This window comes from Gekko japonicus, unplaced genomic scaffold, assembly GCF_001447785.1.
Source record: "Gekko japonicus isolate JY-2015 unplaced genomic scaffold, Gekko_japonicus_V1.1 scaffold257, whole genome shotgun sequence".
NCBI classification, from domain to species: domain Eukaryota; kingdom Metazoa; phylum Chordata; class Lepidosauria; order Squamata; family Gekkonidae; genus Gekko; species Gekko japonicus.
In genome coordinates this window covers 1,396,918-1,420,189 of record NW_015171509.1, presented here as the reverse complement: position 1 = coordinate 1,420,189, position 23,272 = coordinate 1,396,918, and the positions used below count along the sequence as shown (strand labels likewise).

Here is a 23,272-nt window from a genome sequence, read left to right as displayed (position 1 = left end):
AACAAAGGGGCTGAAATGTCAGACTCCCAGAATATTCTCACACACACCCCTCCTCCACAACTCCATCCTTTCCTTTTCTTCCTGACCTAGGCTCCCATCGCCAATTGACCGGGACAATCCGCCTGACCTGCTCCTGGGCCTTCAACAGTAACTGGAATTACATCAGAGAGATCTTTTCACTAATTAAAACACAGCTGCTGACAGAGCAACTTCTAAAAAAAAATCAGCACAGCCTGTCTTCTCTCCAGTGGCCAATCAGAAGCCCTGCTGTGCAAAAAGCTTCCCCTGGCCCCACCCATTTTTTGAAAAGACTTGGTGGGCACCATGAAAGGGATCAGCAGGTGCTGTGATGCCCATGGGCGTTACATCGGGGTTCCCTGAGTCAGAATGAGTGGCAACTGCATGGGACAGAGATTCATAGGGGATAGGTCTCCTGTTGATAGTAAAGATAGCTGAGAAGGACGTCTGGATTCAGAAGCAAAATGCCTCTGACTGCCAGATGCTGAGGAGGAAGCCAGCAGGCTGAAAGAAGCTGCCATTTGGGCCCTGCTTGAGAGGAGGAGAAGAAGAAGAAGAAGAAGAGGAGGAAGAAGAAGAAGAGGAGGAGGAGGAGATTGGATTTATACCCTGCCCTTCACTTGGAGTCTCAGAGCGGCTTACAAACTCCTTTCCCTTCCCCTCCCCACAACAGACACCCTGTGAGGTGGGTGGGGCTGAGAGAACTCTGACACAAACGGCTCTTTTTCAAGGACAGCTGTGCCAGAGCTTGTGACTGACCCAAGGTCACATCAGCGGGTGCAAGCGGAGGAGTGGGGAATCAAACCCGGTTCTCCCAGATTAGAGTCCGCACACTTAACCACTACACCAAACTGGCTCTCATTGTGGCATCCAGCTGACCACTGTCGGAAACAAGATGCTGGACTAGATGGGCTGTTAGCCTGATCCAGCAGAGCTGCTCTTAATGTTCTTGCATCACACATTTTAGCCACTGCAGAAGACAACCGTAGGGCCTTGTTTAAAGGCAACAGTATAACAGCTAATCCGAGAGAGGGAAATAGTCAGCCTTCCTGGAGAGAGATTGGGTTTGCTGCTGCTTTGAAATTGGGGAGGGAGCGTATCTGAGTGGCTGGAGAGGTAGATCATACCGTATTTAAGAAGGAGAAGAAGGAGTGATTGGATTTATACCTTCACTCGGAGTCTCAGAGTGGCTTACAATCTCCTTCCCTTCCTCTCCCCACAACAGATGCCCTGTGAGGTAGGTGGGGGCTGAGAGAGCTCTGAGAGAACTGCTCTTGAGAGAACAGCTCTGAGAGAACTGTGACTGGCCCAAGGTCATCCAGCTGGCTGCATGTCGAGGGGTGGGGAATCAAACCCGGTTCTCCAGATTAGAGTCCACCGCTCTTAACCACTACACCAAACTGTGTCTCACCAGGAAGGTGACTTTTTAAAAATATTTTCTTCACTTTACAAAAAAGGGATGGGGTCGTTGCATTGTTGACTATTCCAACCTCTGTCCCCATCCGATATCACCTGAGCTTCTGGGTCTTGAAAAAACACGTTTATAGAACTCCGGTCTGCAAAGCAGGACATGCTTAAAAAACAGCCAGCTGTTCTGTGTATTTCAGCATGCACCGTTAATCCTTTTACATCTGATTAGCTGCCTCTCTGCAATCCTCCTCTTCGGGTCCTAATTTTAGCCAGGCTGGGGAATTAGGTCAACTTCCACTATTGGAAAGGCTCCTTAATGAATCCTCGTGCTAACTTATCATGGTGTACTTCTGGTACTCAGGATGTGCTCGGTACAGCTTTGCATCCAGCACGTTGATCGAAATTCTTCTATAGTTAAAGAATGGGGGGGGGGGGAGCTGAATCAACCCAAAAAGTTTAAAAAGGAACCTTTGAAGAATCTTAAAAATGTAACAACATAAGGATATCAAGACCAGTGGCCCCTCAAGACCAGCTCCTGTTTCACACAAGGGCCCAGCCAGTCCCTCTGGAGGGCCAACGACAGAGCACAGAGGCCAAGATCTTCCCCTGCTGCTGCTGCCTCCCAGCACTGATGTTCAGAGGTTCACTGCCTCTGGATAGGGAGGTTCTTTTTCAATCCCATGGCTAGTGGCCACTGATAGACCTCTCCTCCATGAATCTGCCTAATCTCTTTTAAAACTGTCTATGCCTGTGGTCTACACTACATCCTCTGGCAGTGAATTCCACTTCTTAATCCCTTGTTGAGTAAAGAAGCATTTCCCTTTGTCCACCCTAAATCTACTGCCCATTAACTTCATTGGATGCCTCTGAGTTCTAGTATTTTGGGAGAGGGAGAAGTTCTTTCTGTCCACTCTTTCCACCCTGTTCATAACTTTAGAAACCTCTTTCATGTCCCCCTTAATGGTCTCTTTCCTAAACTGAGAAGTCCCAGACTTTCAGTCTTTCTTCATAAGAAAGGTGCTTTAACTCTTTAATCATCTTGGTTGCCCTCTAATGCATCAGATATGAAAAGCTCCCTCTCACTGGCCGTCTTTAAGCAGTGTCTGGACAAACACTTGTCAGGGATGCTCTAGGCATTGAGGAGGGGGCTGGACTAGATGGCCTGTCTGGCCCCTTCCAACTCTGTGATTCTACGATTCTATGAAAAGGCCTAAAAGGTCTGTTGGTTTGAAACAAAGCACTGTGAACAATCTAGACAAAACAGGCATAATTTAATACGTGGGTGAAAAAGAAAACCCAAAATACCATATCATGTATGAAACAATCACAAACTACTAACAGAAGGGGAGACCCATTTTGGAACCAAAGGTTTCCTCAGCCATCTGCTGAATAGCAATAAGTTATGTAATACCAAAGTAAAACTGCCGCTAAATCTGTGCCCAATGTTTATCAACGATTTAGGGGGAATTTTCAAAATAGCTCACACATAATTTATTCACAGGACAGTCCAAAAATTAGCATGCAATAACTATAAATGCCTCGTTAAAACCATGCCCAGCTTGTGTTCCATCAGAAAGGAACATCAGTTTTCTTAAAAACCCATAATTTTGGCATTGCAAATGAGGTAAGAACTGGCAATCTGAAGTTCCTGTGTGATTTTTAAATGGCAGGTACAATATCCATAAGAACTGCTACATTCGGGTGTCATTCATTTTGTTTTAAAAAGAAGAAGATGATGATGAGTTGGATTTATACCCTGCCCTTCACTCTGAGTCTCAGAGTGGCTTCCCATTCTCTCCCTGTGAGGTAGGGTGGGACTGAGAGAGCTCTGAGAGAACTACTGTTGAGAGAACAGCTCCAAGAGAACTGTGACTGACCCAAGGTCATCCAGCTGACTGCATGTGGAAGAGTGGGGAATCAAACCTGGTTCTCCAGATTAGAGTCTGCATCTCTTAACCACTACACCAAACTGGCTCCCTTGCACCCAATCAGATCTAAAATCTACTCACTTTCTACACAACTAGCAAGTGGCCTCTCTGTTTTTCTTAATTAGATTTGATTTTTACATAAATACGTTGTACTTCCTCCATTTCATGGCCCTTTAACCTGTCTCTTCACTTGTTTTCATGTACCCGTGTAAAATGACTGCATAGCAATGACCCATTCGTCACATCTGAAGAAGTGACTGTCGTCTGATTCAGTATGAGGCAGCTTTGTGTGTGTGTGTGTTCATGAGTGTCAAGGGAAGCTTGTTTTAAAGTAGAGAATATGGAGTCCTGATCATGCTATACAATCCTGTAAAAAGACTGTTATTCTTTATCTGCAGTGAGCCTTTCGGAAAGAACATTGACCATTCCCCAATACCACCCTATTACAGCTATTGCATTATGTGAGACAGAACTAGTGTCAAGTGGCAACGATGGCTTTCCATTTCTTCACAGGTTATTGCCCAGCATCAAAACCTCCTGATTGCACAACCCAACAACACCATCAACTACACTTTGCTGAGCAACGACAACGCGTTTCTGAGCTACCATCCGTATCACTTCACCCAGAGGACGCTGACGGCACGTTTCCAGATGAACAACACCAAACCACCTCATGTCCAGATGGTGAGGAAGCCGGTGCTCACAGCGATGGGCTTGCTAGCACTGCTAGGTATGACCCACACAGGTTCTAAACATCACTGTTCCTTTCCTACAATCCCATAAATAAAAGGTTGCTCCTTGAATACAAAACAATGGCAGGTTTCTGGTAATTCCTAGAGCTACCCACTGTCAGTGTTCCCTCTAAGCTGAGTTAGTGTGAGCTGGCTCACAGTTTTTTAGCCTCCAGCTCACATATCTTTGTCTCAGCTCAGGAAGGACGGCTCCAGAGCAAACTAATTTATGCAGTGGCCCAATCACTCGCTCACAACTTTAATGCCAGGAGCTCACAAAGTAGGATTTTTGCTCACAAGACTCCACAGCTTAGAGGGAACATTGCCCAGTGCCACTGGTTTCCCCCAGAAGCAACATCGTCATGCAGATGACACTGCCCCCACCACCACGCCCCCCCCCAATCCCACTGGTTGGCTTGGCAACCCTGCTTAGAGCCAGTGCAGTTGGTGTAAGACAGGTGCTATATGCTCACTGCAGCAGGTGCCTGCCTTATTCTGGCTGCCACATTGTGTAGTAGTTGACATTTCTGGACTGTCTTCCAGGGCTGCCTCACATAAAGCACATTACAGTAGTCCAGCCATGAACCTCACAGGGTGATCTCATCCAGGACACTGCTGTCGGCCTGACATACCTCATCATATTGTCATGAGGGTCCAGGGCCACTTCAGACTTTTTTAATGCATGAGAAGAAGACCAACAAAACCATTTGTGCTCTGGGTAGCTGGCTCACCGGAAACCAGACGGGACTCAAACTCATTGACCTTGAAAGCTGTGATGGCGCTCCTGTACAAATAAACACTGCCTTGTACAGTTACACATTGATTTCATGAAAACAAGACAGTTTTTGATATGGTCTCGCTATACCCTTTGCGTAGGAGAGGAGCAAGTGTCGGTTGACATCTCCAGCGGTGAATCTGATGACCCGAACAGTATAGGAGTCCTGGCCAGCCTGCACAAACCTGCCGCCCCACAGTGGTCTGACAGCTGGCAGGCAGCCATATTGCTCTATTCCAGCAACGATAACCAGACGTCCACCAACGTCAGTGCCATGACAATAAATGTAACCAACTACCCCATCTGCAAAGGTAAGATTTCAACTATGGTTGTTGTAAGAGCTGGTCCACCTAAGGCAATTCTAGGCAAATGTACAGCTAGATCCAAGCCCAATAGCTCCTTCGAAACCATCACGATTTTAGGGGTTTAAGCTTTCAAGAGTCAGAGCTCAGGAGCAAATATGTTGTTGGTCTCTAAAGGCACTACTGGCCTTGAATCCAGTTGTTCTGCAGGCCAGACCAGACCAGCTGCCCTCTGGTCCAAAAGGCTCACTGCAGATAAAGAATAACAGTCTTTTTACAGGATTGTATAGCATGATCAGGACTCCATATTCTCTACTTTAAAACAAGCTTCCCTTGACACTCATGAACACACACACAAACGTGAGTCGCAGTGTTGCTCAAAGGATCAGAGAGCCATTGAGACACTCCTAAACGTATAAATACAACTGATCTCCAGTAGCCAGTTCAATCTGTTGAGCCACGATACCTCTTTGCTTGCTGATGCTGGCTCACCTTTCTGTGCAGGCCCAACTCGTTGGGGGCTCATGCAGCAAGACTCAAGCTGATTGGCTTGTCTCATGGTTTCTCACATCTTCTGAGAAAACTCCTTTTCTGGGAAAGCCACTGTGTTGTACTTTTCCGATGCAAGCAGTCAAGGAAACGGTGACGACAAAAACGGCTACAGGGGTAATAATACTGTTCTAGAAAGCATGCCCAGAGACAGTGAGTCATCCTCTCAAGCCACTGGAGTGTCTAGAACTCTTGAGGGTAGAGCAAACCCAGGCTAGGAATCCATGGAATGGTAAAAGCAGTGATCTTCAGCAAGAATTATCTAGCAGCAGCAAGGAGTAGGTAGTACTCCAGTTATAATCAATTGGAAACTTTTCTCCCCTCGGTTGGGATGTCGGGAGTCCTGGAGTAGAATGTCCTGTCCCTTTAACAGCAGCTTAATGTGTAGGTATCAACAGCTGCAGTTTTTCATGGAATGGAGGTAAATACCATTCCCATTAAGCCTCTGTTAAAGGTACAGGGCATTTTTTTCTCCAGACTGTTGGGTCTCCCTGCCTCTTGGTCTCCCCTCTCCTTCTGTGGCACGTTGGGCAACTGTCTGACCCCCCGTTTTCCCTATTTTTGCCCACGGAACAGACTTCCAGAAGTAGGTGAGCAGCTGCCTTTTCTTACTTGCTTTCTGATTGGAGCTTTGCACGTGTTTTATATTGCAATTGTGGTCATAATGGCCTTGTGGCCATATTTTTGTAAGACACCTTGGCCTAAATAGGAAAGGTGGGATATATAGATTTCTCAATAGATAGTTGTTTGGAAGAGCAGGGCCTACAGGAATTGGGGAAAATTTCCCAAGAGAATAATGTGAAGGTCAGTATCCAATAGCAACAAGAGCCCATGTTACCTCTTTGGTAATGGCACTGACTCTTTAAGCCCCACCCCCAAATAGCTGGGAACTAACAGAGGAGTGAGGGGCCAGGAGTGAATGAACAGAGGAGTGAGGCTGGCAGTGGATCTGCCAGTCCCAGGTGCTCATTGGAGGAGTTTCAACCCGCAGCCTGAATCACAGAGTCAAGGATTATGGTGCCTTCCTCAGGGTGGTCTGTGCTTCTTCAGAGCAAGCCTCATGCAGGTTTGGGGAGGAGGCAACATCTTCTGCTGACCCACATTTATACAGACACCCCTCCAACTAGATTCATTGTCCAAGAACTGGCACATGGCAGGAGTCTCTTGAGACTGACTCCAACAAGAATATTTGGAAATAACGGGCTGTTGCAAAATTAAAAACATGGCTTGCATCCTTTGAAATCCACGCACGGAACATAAATTTCCACTGTTCTCTCCTCCTTCAGACCATTGAAATCCCCAAATTTTGTTCACGGTGGTCATTGGACCCTCATGGACAGCTTTGGGGTTGGGGGTGGGGGTTGCAGAGTGAGGGAGGATTTGGTGTACCTCACCCTCATCTCCCCCCCCAAAAAAACCCCCCACAACAACAGAGGTGCTCTTCCATCGTCAGAAACAGATGGGAGAGCACAAACCACAAAGCCTGTGTTGGAAAGCCACAGTCTGACTTGATGCTGAATGAATGTCAGACAAGAAAGTTCACTGTTTACCTTCCCTCTGTCTCCCCAAAGACCTTGTGTATGTCACTTACTACATGGATAACAACCTGACCAATCCATATCTGCAGTGGAAGAAACTGGGAGCTCCAGCTTTTCCTTCACCAAAGCAATTCCAGAAAATCCGAGAAGCTGAGGTATAGTGCTTTGCGAAGCGACTGAACACACTAATTGATCTGACATACATTTACGCAAAAAGCAAGTCCTATTGCATTCAACTACGCTTTCTCCAAGAATATTAGCCATGCAATACAGTTCTATGTGGATGAGTTCAGAAGCAAGCCATATTAAATTCAAAGGACAAATGTGGATAAGAGGACATGGGATTTTGCTCACTGTAAGGCTGCCAAATCAGGGTCTCTGTTTCTCTTGCAGAAGTAATGTCCAGAGAAGTAACATTTCCAGAAATTTTGAAATGGAGGGAGGAATCCCCCCAAAACAGAAATGTTGAGAATAACATACAGTCCTTACTTTCCAATCAAACCCAAATCTGGTTTGCTGCTTTAAAAACATAAATGCATCATTTAGAACTTAGCATATAAAATTGTATTAATTGTTATGTTTCTGGAATTTAGAAGTATAAATGTCTTAGTTGTCAACAAGGAAAATCCTTCTGTACTCAGTACTAAATGTGAGAGAGCTGCAGACTCCGGCCCCCTCTGTAGTATATTTCATTCACTGTAAAAGAAAATATAGGAGCTGCGGTGGCTCAAGTGGTTAAGACGCTGAACTGCAGGCTGTGGAAGGTCAGTAGTTCAGCAGTTCGAGACCCGAGTTGCCGCATGACGGAGTGAGCTCCCGTCTCTAGTTCCAGCTCCTGCCAACCTAGCAGTTCGAAAGCAAGAAATTGCAAGTAGATAAATAGGTACCACTTCGGTGGGAAGGTAACAGCGTTCCGTGCGCCTTGGTGTTTAGTCATGCCGGCCACATGACCACGGAAACGTCTTCGAACAGCGCTGGCTCTTCGGCTTTGAAACAGAGATGAGCACCGCAACCCTAGAGTCGGACTCGACTGGGTTTTGAGCAAGGGAACCTTTATCTTTACTTTAAAAGGAAATATATATATTCCACAGGATATTTTTTACTGTTCCCCAAAATGTCCCAGTTTTTCTGTTGGAAAAATTGAGGGAAAAGTCCTTTGTCCTTTTCATGTCATCATTTTAATGAGTAACACCTTGTATTACACAGTATTTAACTTGTTTCAGAAGGGTGGGGGGAATCAAAGTGTGTTTTTTTATGGTTCCCCCTAGAATTCCACTGGACAAAGTGAAAATATCCTCAGACCTAAACAGTTTGAGTGAGTAAAATCTTTTCTCAACAAACAATTCACTCAGTCAAAAAATATTTCATGGGTGTTTTTCTTTTTCAGTGTTCTCCAAAAATCCCAGTTTTAAAAATCAGGAACACTGAGGAAAAAGTCCTTGTGTGGAAGAAACAGGAACACCAGTTTTCCATTTTTCCCACCTACCATCTGTAGTGATATCCCCTCAAAACGCTGTTTCTCCTTTAACATACCTTTCATTCATCCTGCAACAAACAGTGGAAGGCCACTTTCTCTCACACATTTCTCCACACCTCTCTAGGCAGTGTTGTATTACCCCTACCTACGGCTGCCAACTCTCATTGCTGGCTGGAGATCACCCAGAGTTACAAGCAGGGCTTTTTTTGTAGAAAAAGCCCAGCAGGAACTCATTAGCATAATAGGCCACACTCAACAGCAGGAACTCATTAACATATTAGGCCACACCCATGACAGTGCAGCTCATTAGCATATTAGGCCACAGCCCCATGTGTTCCCTTGAAGGGAAGGCAGTTTAAATTTCCTTCCCTTGGCTTGCCTGGGTGCCCCGTGGCGGCGGGGAGCCCGGGCAAGACAGCCCTTGGACAAATCCTTCCAGGGGCCCCCCTGGCCCACTCGCCTTGGAGTCGCCGGGGGGGGGGGCGTCGCTTTCCAGGCCTTCCCTATGTAGCCACACACAGAGAGATTTGGGCTGTAGCCCAAAAGTAGCCCTGGTTACAAGTGACCTCCAGGCGACAGAGATCAGTTCATCTGGAGAAAATGGCCGCTTTGGAAGGTGCTCTGTGGCATTATTCTCCACTGAAGTCCCTCCTCTCCCCAACCCCCCCCCTCTGGCTCCACCCTCCCCAAATCTCCAGGTATTCCCAGCTAGGGTTGCCAGGTCTGGGTTGGAAAATACCTGGATACTTTGGGGGTGGAGCCAGGAGAGGGCGGGGTTTGGGGAGGGGCCTCAGCATAGTACAATGCCATACAGTCCACCTTTCAAAGCAGCCATTTTCTCCAGGGGAGCTGAACTCTGTCAGCTGGAGAACAGTTGTAAAAGCGGGAGATCCCCAGGCCCCACCTGGAGGCTGGCAACCCTATTCCCAGCCCAGAGTTGGCAACCCTTCCCCAACCTAAAAAAAATTAGTTGCCATCCTTGCTGGACACAAGGTTCAGCATTCTGCACCCAAAAGCCACTTGGCCATCCTTCTGTTTGCCTCCAGTGCCCCATAATCAGAGGTATACTGCTCCTGTCAACAGAAGTTGCATTTAGCTGCCGAGGAATCCTTAATTTGCCTCTCCTTTCTCAAGCCACCTCAGCTCGTGGCCACCGGGATGTCTCATGGTTGGGGAAGTGGGTGAAACCTCCCCCCACAATCCTAAAAATTGGCTATGCGAGACCAGACTTTGCACTTAAAACAAATAATCTTGTGAGGCTACATTGTGAGATCTCAGCAGCCATTTGGGGTTTGCTGGGCAACCGTGAACAACATTAGAGTCTTCCATTGACTTGAACAATCTCAGCCGACAAGGTGGGGTGAGAGACCGGAAAAGGTGCAAGAGAGGAGAGAAGTGGGAAGGGATGGGAGGCAGGAAAGCAGAGAGGAGGGAGTGAAGCTGAAAACCTAGGTGGGTGGGAGATCAGGCTTCCCTGTTTGTACCTTTACAAACGTCTGTCCTGACTTTACCTTCTCTGTGTGTTAAGTGCCGTCAGGTCGCTTCTAGCAGCCTTCCGCTTTCTAGCCTTGTTGCCTTTCTCAGTGACTCTTGTCTTCTCGTAATGTGACCAAAGTATGATAGCCTCCGTTCAGTCTTCCCCTTAGTCATCTTATTTTCCTAAACTAAAAAGCCTCAGGTGGCCAAATGGTTTTGGTTGTCCTTGCAAGAAAGTGCTTGATTATTTTGTCCTCTCTCTATCCTGTTCCCCCAAAGGGAATAAAAGTAATTTGAACCCTCGAGGAAGCCAACATTCACGTGCTCTCTACCTCCAGCCCCTCCTCAGATGCTCACAAGCACTCCAGCTGCTGCCAACCTACTCTTATTCAATCTCTGATTGGTACATTAATGGGGGGGGGGATAGCTACAGTGGTTTTGGTCCACTGAATTATGGCAGGAATACACACAACCCTTTCGCAGGCAAAACACTATAATTTTTTATTCTTCTTCAGCTAAATCAGAATTAGTCACACCCAGGACTACACTGCAGTGCAGACTTATATCAATGCTCCCTTTCTTCAGGGAACCCTGCGAACTGCAGTTCTGCAAGTGGGGGGGGGGAGGACAAAGAATATTCACAGATAATTGACAGCGCCACCACCAAAGGTGAATTCCCAGGTTCCGGGGGGGCGGGGAGGGGGGGGAATATAACCATGACATCTGAAGTGGTGTAAGAGTGATCGGAGCTTCTAGTACAACTAAGGCCAGAAATAAGAAACCAGGACCTAAAATAAGAGAGACGGCTCCCTTTTCTCCTTTCCACTTACCCACCCTTCATGCTGCCAGGACGCAGTTCCGTACGAGCGCCTACCAAATGGGAGCTGGCCAAACACGCCACATCCCTTTTTATGAGATCCAGATGTTTGCTCCCTGTGGGGCTGACCTTTTCTGTCCACACTGAGAGTGGGGCATAAATATTTGCAGTAAGATTCTCCCAACAAAAACGAGACCGCTTTGTGTTCTCCTTTTCTTCTTTCCTCCGTCTTCCTTTATAAGCACGTGCTGGAACAGTAGGGACTCTGCACCCCACTGGTCACTTTGAAAGCTGACCCCTGCTTAGAATCATTTGGATTCAGGGAGGATTCGTAGTTGTCTTGGCAAACCAATGCTCCTAAAGCTGCATTTGCTGAAAATGCAAATGTAAGAGGGGGACACTTGTGGAAAGAATTAGCAGGCAGGTGGGGGGCGCTTCCTGGAGAAACTGATTTAACCTCTCTTGTACTTGCCCGGTTCTCTCTCATCCTTTCCCTTGGTCATTTACCCCTTCAGTTTCAGAGCCCAGCAATGTGCGATCCTAAGAACACTTTCCCGGGAGTAAAAGAGGATTCTAAATGGCTCAATTAGGACTGCTTTTGGCAGTTCGGGAAGATGAGCATCCAGGGGGGATGGAAGAATAGCTGTCTAACGAATAGACAGTAATATGAACCTCAAAAGGTGCTAGGGGAAAAGTTACTTATTTGTAGAAGCCCTCTAAATTATTATTATGCCCAAAATGTTTTCAAAAGTTTCTCTGCTAGTGATATTCACTAATCTTAATTATATTCATTAGTGGAGGACTAATTCTGCTACTGCTTCATCAAAAAGATGCATAACTTACCCGATTACTCTGGAAAAAAAATGTGGGATGTATCTTCTTATTCTTGTAAGTAAAGCAAAGACAATTTCCCATAATAACCTACAAATATTGCTATTACGGAAGAAGAATTTCAGGCAAACAAAAGACATGCCTATTCCTTAAGGATCTTTTTAAAAGTTTCACAAAGAGATCGTACTTACTAGTCACTGCTTGCCTCTTGCCTGTAGAAGTTTCTTTTCTTGTTGAAGGAACACTTACAAAAAAAAAGACTATGCAGGAAACATTCATAGAACTTCCGACAGGAGTTGACCCAAAAGATCGCACTGGATATGAACCCACTAAAACCTGTTAGATGCTGTTTCCCATGCAAAAACCTAACCTGGCAATGCTTCCCAAAACAATGTCTGGTTCTCAAACAAAGCTTCTTCTCAGGATCAGTATTTATACCAACTACCCAAGGCACTAAATGCCTGCCTTTGGAACGTACTTTCTGCCATATAAAGACAGATTGCATCTCTGCAGTAGAGTGGTCATTCAAACCCATACACAAAAACAGCGGAACTTCAATTAACACCTTTTTTTAAAAAATCCTCATGGAGATGCTTTATGTCCTTAATGTCTGACCAGTGGATAGATGGCATACAAAGTTAGCTAACCCCACACACCTACACTTTATTCGCACAACAACTCTGTGAGATAGGCTAGGCTACACACACATCAGATAATATTGATTCTGAGAACTATTTCTAGGTTAGGTTTTTTTGTGGTTATCATCTGTTAGGTTTCCGGGGATCAGACTCAAAAATGCATGTGCAAACCCCCCAAAGGAAAAGCAATAGGCATATAAGGGTGGGGGGGAAAGGTACCAGGACTCTTTTTGTAGCAGGAACTCCTTTGCATATTAGGCAACACACCCCTAATGTAGCCAATCCTACATCCCTAATGTAACCAATCCTCCAAAAGCTTACAGAGCTCTCCTTACAGGGGCTACTGTAAGCTCGGAGGATTGGTGCGTTGCCTAATATGCAAAGGAGTTCCTGCTACAAAAAGAGCCCTGGCGTATGTCATATAGCTTTTGTGGATCTTTTCAAACTCTTATTTCTTACTCTTATAGATGACTGAAAGCTTTTTTGTCCCTTTAAGAAAGGGAAATAATACTGGATGGTTACACATTGTATGTTTTTAGACTAATGAAACAGAGATGATGCATCTTCTCGATTCTACAATAACTGAAACAGAATAGGTCAATTTGGTAAGCAGTAGACCTTCAGCCCTCCCCCAAACATACTGGGTGGGGAAAATGGCACAGGGAGGAGGCCCTTGAGCTCTCCACGCCATGGTCCTGACCTGAATTGGGCCTCTATTGGGGAACACGGCTCCCTGCAGCTGCTCTCTGACCGAGGGGAATGCAAGTTGGGTTAGGAGAGCTAAGGCCAAAATTGTTAAAAAAAAAAAAAAGTAATGTCTAGTTTGGCCCCTTTGGAATTACACAACTTAAAGGTTGCTGATGAAGACATTGGAATTGTTAATTATTTTCTATTCCTTGGCTCCATCGTCAACCAAAAGGGAGGCTGCAACCAAGAGTTCAGGTGGAGATTGAGACTGGGGAGGGCAGCCGCAAAGGAGCTAGAGCAGATTCTCAAGTGTAAGGATGTATCACTGGCGACCAAGATCAAGATAATTCATACCATAGTATTGCCCAGTTACTATGTGTGGGTGTAAAAGCTGGACAGTGAAGAAAAGCTGACAGAAAGAATGTTAATTCAGTTGAAATGTGGTGTCGGAGGAGGGTTTTACGCATACCGTGTACTGCCAGAAAGACAAACGAGTGGGTTCTAGATCACATCCAGACTGACCTCTCCCTAGAAGCTAAAATGACTAAACTGAGGCTACTGTACTTTGCCCACAGTATGAGAAGACAAGAGTCACCGGAAAAGACAATCATGCTAGGAAAAGTTGAGGGCTGCAGGAAAAAAAGAGGAAAACCCAACATGAGATGGACTGATTTCAGTCAAGGAAACTACAGCCCTCAGTTTGCATAGGGTTGCCAGGTTCCACCTGCGATCTGCCAAGGGGCTCCCTTGTCCAGGCCAAGATCTTCCGCCATTCACGCATAGAGTCTGCCCAAAAGCTAGAGCGTCAATCCCCAACGCTGGCAACGTGATGATGTCCCTTCTGGAGGACATCCTTGCATTGGGGATGTCACCCAGCAGCGTCCGTCGGTGGGGCTTTCCCCACCGGGCAGCTGGCCAGCAGCGAATCTAAGCCCAAAAAATTGGGGGAACCTCTGCCCAGACCAGGGGTCTGGCAACCCTAAGTTTGCAAGGCCTGAGCAAGACTGCTAACGATAAGATGTTTTGGAGGTCATTAATGCATCGGTTCACCATAAGTCAAAACCGACTTGACGGCACTTAACACACTCACCGTTTGGCCCCTATTTGATATTGCATGGCACGATAGGCTTCTGAGAAGGTGATTCCCACCACCACCCCGGTCAGAACTTTTCATTCATTTTTTAAAAAATTATTTCAAAGGACCCTGTGGTGAAAGGACCATTTCCCCTTCCCGAAGGAGGCAGTTTGGTACTGAAACAAGAGCTCCCTGTTCCAGCTCTCTTCCTCATCCATATTTGTGCAAGACCTCATGCTGGTCCTGACCAGGTGAGTTGCCACATCCTGTCACCTGCTTTGGTACAGTTAAATGAGCTTTAATCAGAATCAGAACTCATCTGTTTTCTGTTCCTGGGATCCACTTAGGACCCCCGGGGTTAGAGAGGCTTGAAGGTCCTTGGAATCCGTTTTGCTTCTAGCAGTTTCAGCGTTGCTCCTGTTCCCATTAGTATGATTGCCAGCTGAGCGCTGGCCACTGGTGGGAGATGCTGGGGGTGGGTGGGGAGGGGACAGCACTGTGCTGGAGTTCCAGGTCAATCCTGTATATAGTACATACATACATACATACATACATATTTGATTTATATACCGCCCATGACCCCCACTGGGTCTCAGAGCGGTTTACACTGAACTACTTTTTCTGTAGTTTTTATTACCTGACTAGGGCCACAATTTCTCAGGGGGTGGGGTTGCCTAGCAGTACCCATGCGGCGTCTCTCCTCTGGTGGTTTCTGGCGTCGCTCCTGGTGTCTCGGGCAGGCTGGCGACCATCCCAGGCAGGCTCTGATGTTCCTCTTCCGGCGCGCTCTGCTTCAGACTGCAGCTTCCGACTGTGTGTCCCATTGGGCTCCTGCCGTGCTGCGTCGTCTCGCAGTTGCGTCACCTCGCCTCCACCTCCACTGCTCTGGTCGTCGCCTCCTCGGATCGCCAGATGCCGCCTTTCAGCCCCGCCTACTTCACAGGGTGTCTGTTGTGGGGAGGGGAAGAGAAAGGGATTGTAAGCCACTCTGAGACTCCTTTGGGTAGTGAAGTGTGGGGTATGAATCCAATCTCCTCCTCCTCCTCCTCCTTCTCCCGCTCCCACCAATGTGCCTATGCCTGCAGCCAATATAGCAGCCCATCACAAATGCTGTGGAGCCAAATGTCTATGCTCCATTCTGAAAGATGTATCCCGTCTGCCCTAAAGAGGGCCAATTGCCTGTGTTGGCACTTTGCGATAAATAAGTGGGTTTTGGGTCGCAGTTTGGGCACGCGGTCTCTAAAAGGTTCGCCATCACTGCTTTAAGCTGTGGAGTCTCGTGAGCAAAAATTCTACTTTGTGAGCTACAGGCATTAAAGCTGTGAGCCAGTGATTTGGCTACTGCATCAATTAGTCTGCTCTGGAGCCATCCTTCCTGAGCTAAGACAAAGATGTGTGAGCCGGAGGCTAAAAAACTGTGAGCTAGCTCACACTAACTCAGCTTAGAGGGAACACTGCTGGCCACCCTATCCGTGAGACAGTCTCGCCGTTAGCACCAATTCTAGCTTGCTGTGCAGTACCATGATCTTCTGACCAGCTGTTCACTAGATGCCTGTTCCCCCCCACATTCCCAAATATCATTCATTCATTCCAAGGACACGCACCAGCTAACCAGCCAGATTCACTTCCACTGAGGCAGGGAACATCTCCCGGTTTTACACCTTCAGACTACAGACAGGGGCCGGCATGGTGGAATACTCTCTTTAGCACACAAAACAAAGCGTTCTTCCCATTAGCATGCTAAGGGGGAGGGTTACGCTAGAAAGCTTATTCCCGACATGTTAGTTTTCTGTATACAGAGGTCCATTCTGTCGTGGGTATACGGTGCCTACAGTCTGAAGTGGTCCTGAAATTTGCCTTCCACTGCAAAACGTTGATCCCTCCCCTCTTTCTTGGCACAGTTAGTGCCAGGTTGAGCTGGGCCTTGGGCCTTTTAAAATGGCTGGGGTGTGGTGTCACTCGTTGGGGTGTGGGGTGCAGGGGTGCATGCGATGCAAAGACGACAGGACACAAGTCTGCAGGAAGCTGTCTCAATGAATGAATTCTCCTCTCACTCACCAGCTGTATTTATTGAAAATCCCTCCTTTCTTTTATACATTACATCATCCTATTCATGAGACATGAACTAAGGAATGTGTGTGTGCAGGCAAGTTCTCTGTTATCAGTTCCTCCCTCTCTCTCTCATGGCCACACCGGTGAGCAGTAAACAGATTCCATCTCAGGCTCTCATTACGTATAAGTATTTCAGTTCCCAATTTCCAGGCAGGAGAATCCATCTGCACTGCTTTCCTACACTGGGGTAGCTGTGTAGGCACAGCACTGTGTATACCAGCATCTTCCCTCTCTGATTGGCCAAGCAAAGGAACAAATGGTGCTCTTCATAGTTCCTGAGAGTTGCCTCTTTTTAAAATGACAGTTGCCTCCTCCTCTCTCTTAGCTCCACAGAGGTGGGGGGATGACTAAATGACTAAAGAGGAAGCACATGGATGTCCTGTGCAGTCTTTTGTACATGAGCATGTGAGATGGAGCCCTGGGTCTCTTTACTGCGCACATGTGAGCGATATAGTTCCAAGCACCCATGCGAGAGAAAAGGATAATGCTGACCTTCCCTCAACACATTCTGGTAAACAAATGCTAGCTTTTAGACCAAAAAAAAATGTTTCCAAAGGTCCAAAGCTTGGCTGAGCTGTATTGTTTCAGCTGGCTGAACACCCTACAATAATTGGCGTTCTTTGTTGTTTTGGTCCTCCTCATCCTGTGTGTGTTTTAAAGGACTCACTCAAATACGTAAAATAAGCTGAGCTAGACTTGAGTTTCTGCTTTCCACACTTTGCAATACTTACCCGGAATTTCTCTGTGTCTTGCCAGGTGAGTGGTGTTCGCCTCATCAGTCTCGCGAGGAGACAAGTTCTGGTCCTGTGGGATGACGGCTGTGTGAATTCAAAGTAGGTAGCTCTCCATGAAGAAGCAGAATTGTTTGTTTTTAAATGTATTCCTTTGACATTGTAAAAGGATACAGCTGACATCCTGGGAACAGTTATCCTCCAGAAAGCCTACCTAACCTGCACAAAGAGCAAAGGCTGGGTTTAAAAAACAACAACAACCCTTCTCTTGGAAGTTAATGCCATAACAGCCAACTTTGCAAATAAGGCAACATAAAAGACCCGTAACATGTTTTACTGGCCATGGATTTCTGTATTGGTCACACTGATAGCCTGAAAGGCAAAAACTCAACATCACATTACAATGGTGTTTTCCTGTTGCTGTATATGTTGTTTCCCTGTTGCTGCTGCAGTTGCCAATACAGCCCAGCGGCAATGGAGCTTCAACACAGCAGGTTTCCCCACAGCTTCCCTCCTTCAGGTCTCCAGCAGTTGTCATCCCCCCTGGCACCACCAGGGCCTTTTCATTTTAAAAAATCAGCAATTAGATATTGTTACAGCAATACAGAGTTATAATATGTGTAACAGGTGCTCTGAATTCCCAGCTTGCGCTTTTAGAAAAAGTAAGTCCTTTTCATTGCAGAGGTATGCCTTTCCCCTTATATCACCACAACAAAAAGATGATAGAAACTTTTTAAAAATAAAGTCTGGGAATTCAGAGAACCTGCTACACATATTGTTCTAACATTATATCACTATAACAATATTCAATTTCCAGTTAAAAGAAAACCAAAAAAAACCCACCTGGTATGTGTGTGTGTGTGGGGGGGAAGCTTACACACATTGTTCTAACATTATATCACTATAACAATATTCAATTTCCAGTTAAAAGAAAACCAAAAAAAACCTACCTGGTGTGTGTGTGGGGGGAGATGGCAGTTGTGGCAAAATGGCTGCTGAGAGGGCTGGACTGGGAAAATCCAAACAAAGCCACCTGGTCTTTGCTGCAAGGTTTTCCAAAATTTCAGAGCAAAGCAAGTTTGGGAAAGGTCAAGGAAAACCCAGGGTAACTCACAGCAGTGTATGATAATAATAATAATTATCATATGACATTGTGTGTAGTAGAGCCAGGAGATCCTAAAATTGTCTGGCAGCGAAAAGTTCTAGCCCTTTTAGCGCTATGCACCACTAGGTGGCGAGCTAGACTTGTTTTAGTGGCTGAAAGTTCTGAGGGAACTGTGAGTGACCCAGGGTCACCCAGCCAGCTTCACGTGGAGGAGTGGGGAATCAAACCCAGTCCACTGCTCTTAACCACTATACCAAGCTGGCTCTCAAAGGTACATGAATGCACCACGATGCTGTGAAGAAACAGAAAAAACAACATGGTCACAACAGCATTGAATCGGGGGGGAACGGGGAAACCCTGTGTGGAAGCGGCCACTGGCTCTTGGTTATAAGTACTCACAGCAGCCTGACAGTGTCCACCCAGGAAGCCCAACTGGCAGCCAGTACATTTGTACCGGCGCCACAGTCTTGGTAATCCAGAATGAATTAGCATTTGTCACTGTCACCGTTAAGTGCCTTGAGGCAGGTGCTCCCCTGATTTTGGAGAGACTGCTAGTCTTATTACAAGACAGGGACTCTGCTCTTACTGGTACGTATTAACCTGGATGGAAGCGTTGTCGAGTGTCGTCAGAGGAAATAAGAGCCTTTACGACGCTTCATTGCAAAAGTGTCCCAAACCATGAGCATAGTGTCACTGATGTCGTAAAAAGGCAGTCAGGCCTTTAAAGCAGGGGCCAGAAGCTGGAGGACGCCCCCCCCCCCAGTCTAAAATGGCTCCATAGGAATGGCACCCGCCTAATCTGGAAGTACAAGGAGGATGTGGGTGGAGCAGAATCAGTGGTCGCAGGACTAGTCGTCTGGGGAACAGGGCCAAGTACATCCAAAATCATCCTCCTCACAACCATCCTTCTCAGTGTCATCCCTCCTGAAGACTATTTGCTGATCAGGGGCTTTAAGAGGCTAGGTGAGAAGGCAGGAGTTTGCCGTTGCATGCCAGCCAGTGTCCACGCGCAAACTATCCTTACCGTCTTAGAATGGGGTATTGCATGGATGCACTGACCCGAGTGGCCCAGGCTACCCTGATCTCGTCAGATCTCAGAAGCTAAGCAGGGTCGACCCTGGTTAGTAACTGGATGGGAGACCACCCGGGAAGTCCAGGGTTGCTGTGCAGAGGCAGGCAATGGCAAACCGCCTCTGAATGTCTCGTGCCTTGAAACACCCTGTGGGTTTTCCGTAAGTAGGCTGCAATTTGAAGGCACTTTCCACCACACTGAATGGACATCGGAACTGGGATGAAATGGAGACACTTCTGACCAATGGCTGCAAGTCTGTTGGGCTTTGTTTAGCTCAGATATAACTGGGGTTGGAATGGCTGTTTTCTATCCCCCCCCCCCTCAAAAGAAAACACCCTTTCCTTTGCTGGTAAACAGTAAAGAGAACAGGTGAGCTTGCAAGCCCTTCTGCACGTGTTTTTTTGTCTTCTTCCCATAGGTGTCTGAAAACATTCGAAGTCGTCTTCTCACAGGATGGGAAAGCTTACCACCCGATCAGTGTAAAAGACAGTATATTTACAGTGCTGGTCTACAGCCCAGGTAAAGTCCGCCATCTGCTTTTCGGCGTCAACTGGGACAGCACAATTTAAGGCCGCTCCTATTAGCTGACAGCCTTCCCACTTTCAACCCGTTCAGTAATTCCTTCAGACACCTTTCACAGTGTCGGTTTTCTTCTAGAAGAAAAGCGTGAGCTTGAAAGGAATTGAAATGTTTTTGTTACTAAGGGCCTAGCTACAGACCACAAAGACCACAGGTTCCCTCTGTGTCCACCCCAGTCCTGTGGAGCAGACGTGTTGTGGGCGTTGGCTCACTTAATTTCCAGATGCAGGCAGGCCAGAGTTGGATTGGGACTGTGAGGAGAGGGCCTTAAGCCTTTGTAACCTCAGATGGCCCCGGGGCAAGGCTACCACTTAACTGATGGGAGCAACATGCGGGGACCAGTGTTCCCTCTGAGTTAGTGTGAGCTAGCTCACAGTTTTTTAGCCTCCGGCTCACACATTTTTGTCTTAGCCCAGGAAGGAGGGCTCCAGAGCAAACTAATTGATGCAGCAGCCAAATCGCTCGCTCACAACTTAAATGCCAGTCGCTCACACAGTAGAATTTTTGCTCACAAGACTCCACAGCTTAGAGGGAGCATTGGAGGGGACAGTAGGAGGACAGCTACAGCAGGGGAGGAGAATCCCCTTTCTCTTTCTCACAGGATCCAGAGCCCATTCCCTCTTCGAAACTCTTGTGCCAAACCCTCAGATGGCATTTGAAACTGGGAGGGAGTTTTTTTTTTAAGGGAAGTGTGTGTGCACACGAAAACTCATACCTTGAATAAAACTTTGTTGGTCTTAAAGGTGCCACCGGACTCTAACTTTGTTTTTGAAAAGCAGTTAGAGGTTTCTGTAGGGGCCTCTTTTAAAAAGCGGTCCCAAAGCCTGGGGGATCAAAATGGCTTCCTAAGGTCACTTTGGAAGCTCGTGCAGGGTAGATTTCCATGCAACATTTTTGCACTTCCAGGATTACTCGGTGAAACAACTTCTTGGGAAGTGCAGTGGTGGATCTAGGGAGTGAGATTCTAGATTCCTCTCTGCCTCTTGTTGACAGATTCAACTGCCGAAAAGCTGCACTGCTAATCTAACAGATTTATCAAATAGAGTTGGAAAGTTGGATCCGTCAATAGCAGTAGATCAGAATGAAGAATCCCAGTTCTTGAATCCTTAAGGGACCAGCCATGGGTCCTGCGATGCCTGGGAGGAAAGCAGGTATATAAATACTTCAGATTACTAAATCATGGAGTGTAGTTAGTGCCCCGCCCTACCCTGGATGGCCCAGGCTAGTCCCATCCCGACAGATCTGAGAAGCTAAGCAGGGTCGGCCCTGGTTAAGTACTTGGATGGGAGACCTCCAAGGAAGCCCAGAGTCGCTACACAGAGGCAGGCGATGACAAAATCCCCTCTATTGGTCTCTTACCTTGAAAACCCCGTGAGCTTGCCACGAGGTGGCTGCAACCTGACGGCACTTTCCACCACCACCTTCCCCCCTTTCTTGCTTGAAGATACAGAGTTCCAGGACCGGAAGGTGCAACATCATCATTGACACCGGAGGTTGTAAGTCAGGGGTCTGCAGAGTGGTGCCCGTGGGTGCCACGGGGCTCACTGACACCTTTTCTGGTGCCCACCAAGGATTTTTAGGAAGCAGGCGGGGCCTGGTAGGGCTTCTGCCCAGCAAGGCTTCTGATTGATTATTGGAGATTTGATTGGCTGTGCGGATTTTTTTTTAAAATGTTGCTTTGGCGGCAGCTAGCAGAAGCAAAAATCCCCACTGAGGTGAAGCTGTGGCAGCCATTTTGTGACGGGCTCTGCCACCTGCAGCAGCCATTTTGCGGCAGCCATTTTGTCACTGCACCCACCATGCCCTGTCAGAATTCTGAATGTGCCCGCAGGCTCAAAAAGATTGGGGGGGGGCATTGTAAATTACCCCCTAAAGATCAGCAGGCGGCAAAAGAGCCTGAATTTTTAAAAAAATCCAATTTTTATAATCTTCAAGGTATATAACAACCTTTCCCATAGGACCCTGAACCTTTTCAGCACATTATATTCACATACACACAATCAAGAATATATACAAAGTATAAATTCAATAAGGACCATAAAGTAAATTGTTCAAAAATAAAATCACCAGGCACAGGGTCAATATGCACATAAGGCCTTTAAAGTGCTATCACTAGCCCAGTGATTATAAAGTAGACTTGTGGTCCAAAAATTTCCTTCTTTGATTGTGTTGCCACAGTATTCACAAGTAAAAAGCAGTGCCACCGCGAGAGAAGCAGCCACACTGAAGTGAAGCTGTGGCAGCCATTTTGTGACTGGCTCTGCCTCCTGCAGCAGCCATTTTGTGGCAGCCATTTTGTCGCTGCACCCACCATGCCCTGTCAGAATTCTGAATGTGCCTGCAGGCTCAAAAGGATTGGGGGGACCCATTGTAAATTACCCCCTAAAGATCAACAGGCGGCAGAAGAGCCTGAATTTTTAAAAAATCCAATTTTTATAATCTCCAAGATGTATAACAACATTTCCCATAGGACCCTGAACCTTTTCAGCACATGCACGACTTTTAACCGCATGGCTTTGGCTTTGTTCACAGGAACAAGAGTGACGGGATTTTACAAAGTGCGTGCCATCGACTACTGGGACCGAAGAGGCCCATTTTCTCTGCCAGTGTACTACCGTGAAGAGTCTTAAAAGGAAAACACGCATGTCCTATACAGAGTCTTAAGTCTGCTAACCGACAGCTCGTTCAAAAGGCAAGCGACAACTCTTGCTGCAGTTTCTCTCGTTCCTCTTGAACATCCCCACCTCTTTGTTCTTAAGCCTCCTGTCTTGACAGATGAAGATTCTTGCTTCGGACGACTCCAGCCCCCCTTATCAGGAGGGTTCCCAGTACCAGCCCTGTCATTAAGTGTGGTGGGTGCCTCGTGTATCAGCTTTTGGATGCCATTTGAGTGGCAAAGCAGTTACTTATTATCAGGAGTGGACTGGGAGGTGAAAAACTGGCCCCGGAACAAGCCTAGCTGAGCAGCCCCTGTGGGGCGATAAGGCAGGAGTTCAGGGGCCACTGGACTCAGCGGTACCATTGGCTCGCCTTGTGCATCCTCTTACAAAACGGCAGAAGTGCCAGAGGAGACAGTTGTTGAGCTAACGCTGATTACCAATGGAGGATGTGAGCCAAGTGGCCTCCCCACAAGGCGCTGGCAGGTTGCTGGTGCCCTCGGACAGTAGCCCACTGGGAAATTTCCCGGTAAGGTAAACAGCCAGTCTGCCCCCCTTGTTGTATTTCTGTTCAGCATGCATGCGCATGGTAGTGGTTAAGAGCAGTGACTGTAATCTGAAGAACCGGGTTTGATTCCCTACTCCTACACATGAAGCCAGCCGGGTGACCTTGGGCCGGTCACAGCTCTCCCCGGAACTCTCTCAGCCCCACCTGCCTCACAAGGTGCCTGTTGTGGGGAGAGGAAGGGAAAGGAGTTTGTAAG

At 47.1% G+C, this 23,272-nt stretch overlaps 2 protein-coding genes across 2 annotated transcripts in view; one reads left to right on the top strand and one right to left on the bottom strand.

Annotated features, from left to right (window-relative positions):
* Positions 1–22,812, top strand: part of LOC107117238 (alpha-L-iduronidase-like) — a gene marked incomplete at its 5' end in the record, with an annotated part of 36,062 nt that extends 13,250 nt beyond the window's left edge. Inside the window, 7 exons of the mRNA XM_015419325.1 lie at positions 3,870–4,086; positions 4,964–5,173; positions 7,285–7,406; positions 14,378–14,503; positions 17,121–17,197; positions 19,691–19,791; positions 22,384–22,812. Of these exons, the coding sequence (XP_015274811.1) occupies positions 3,870–4,086; positions 4,964–5,173; positions 7,285–7,406; positions 14,378–14,503; positions 17,121–17,197; positions 19,691–19,791; positions 22,384–22,481 (951 nt within the window). The remainder of the gene's footprint in view (positions 1–3,869; positions 4,087–4,963; positions 5,174–7,284; positions 7,407–14,377; positions 14,504–17,120; positions 17,198–19,690; positions 19,792–22,383) is intronic.
* LOC107117237 (purpurin-like) overlaps positions 22,521–23,272 on the bottom strand; it is a 10,524-nt gene continuing 9,772 nt past the window's right edge. Inside the window, exon 5 of the mRNA XM_015419324.1 lies at positions 22,521–22,660. Within this exon, the coding sequence (XP_015274810.1) occupies positions 22,521–22,660 (140 nt within the window). The remainder of the gene's footprint in view (positions 22,661–23,272) is intronic.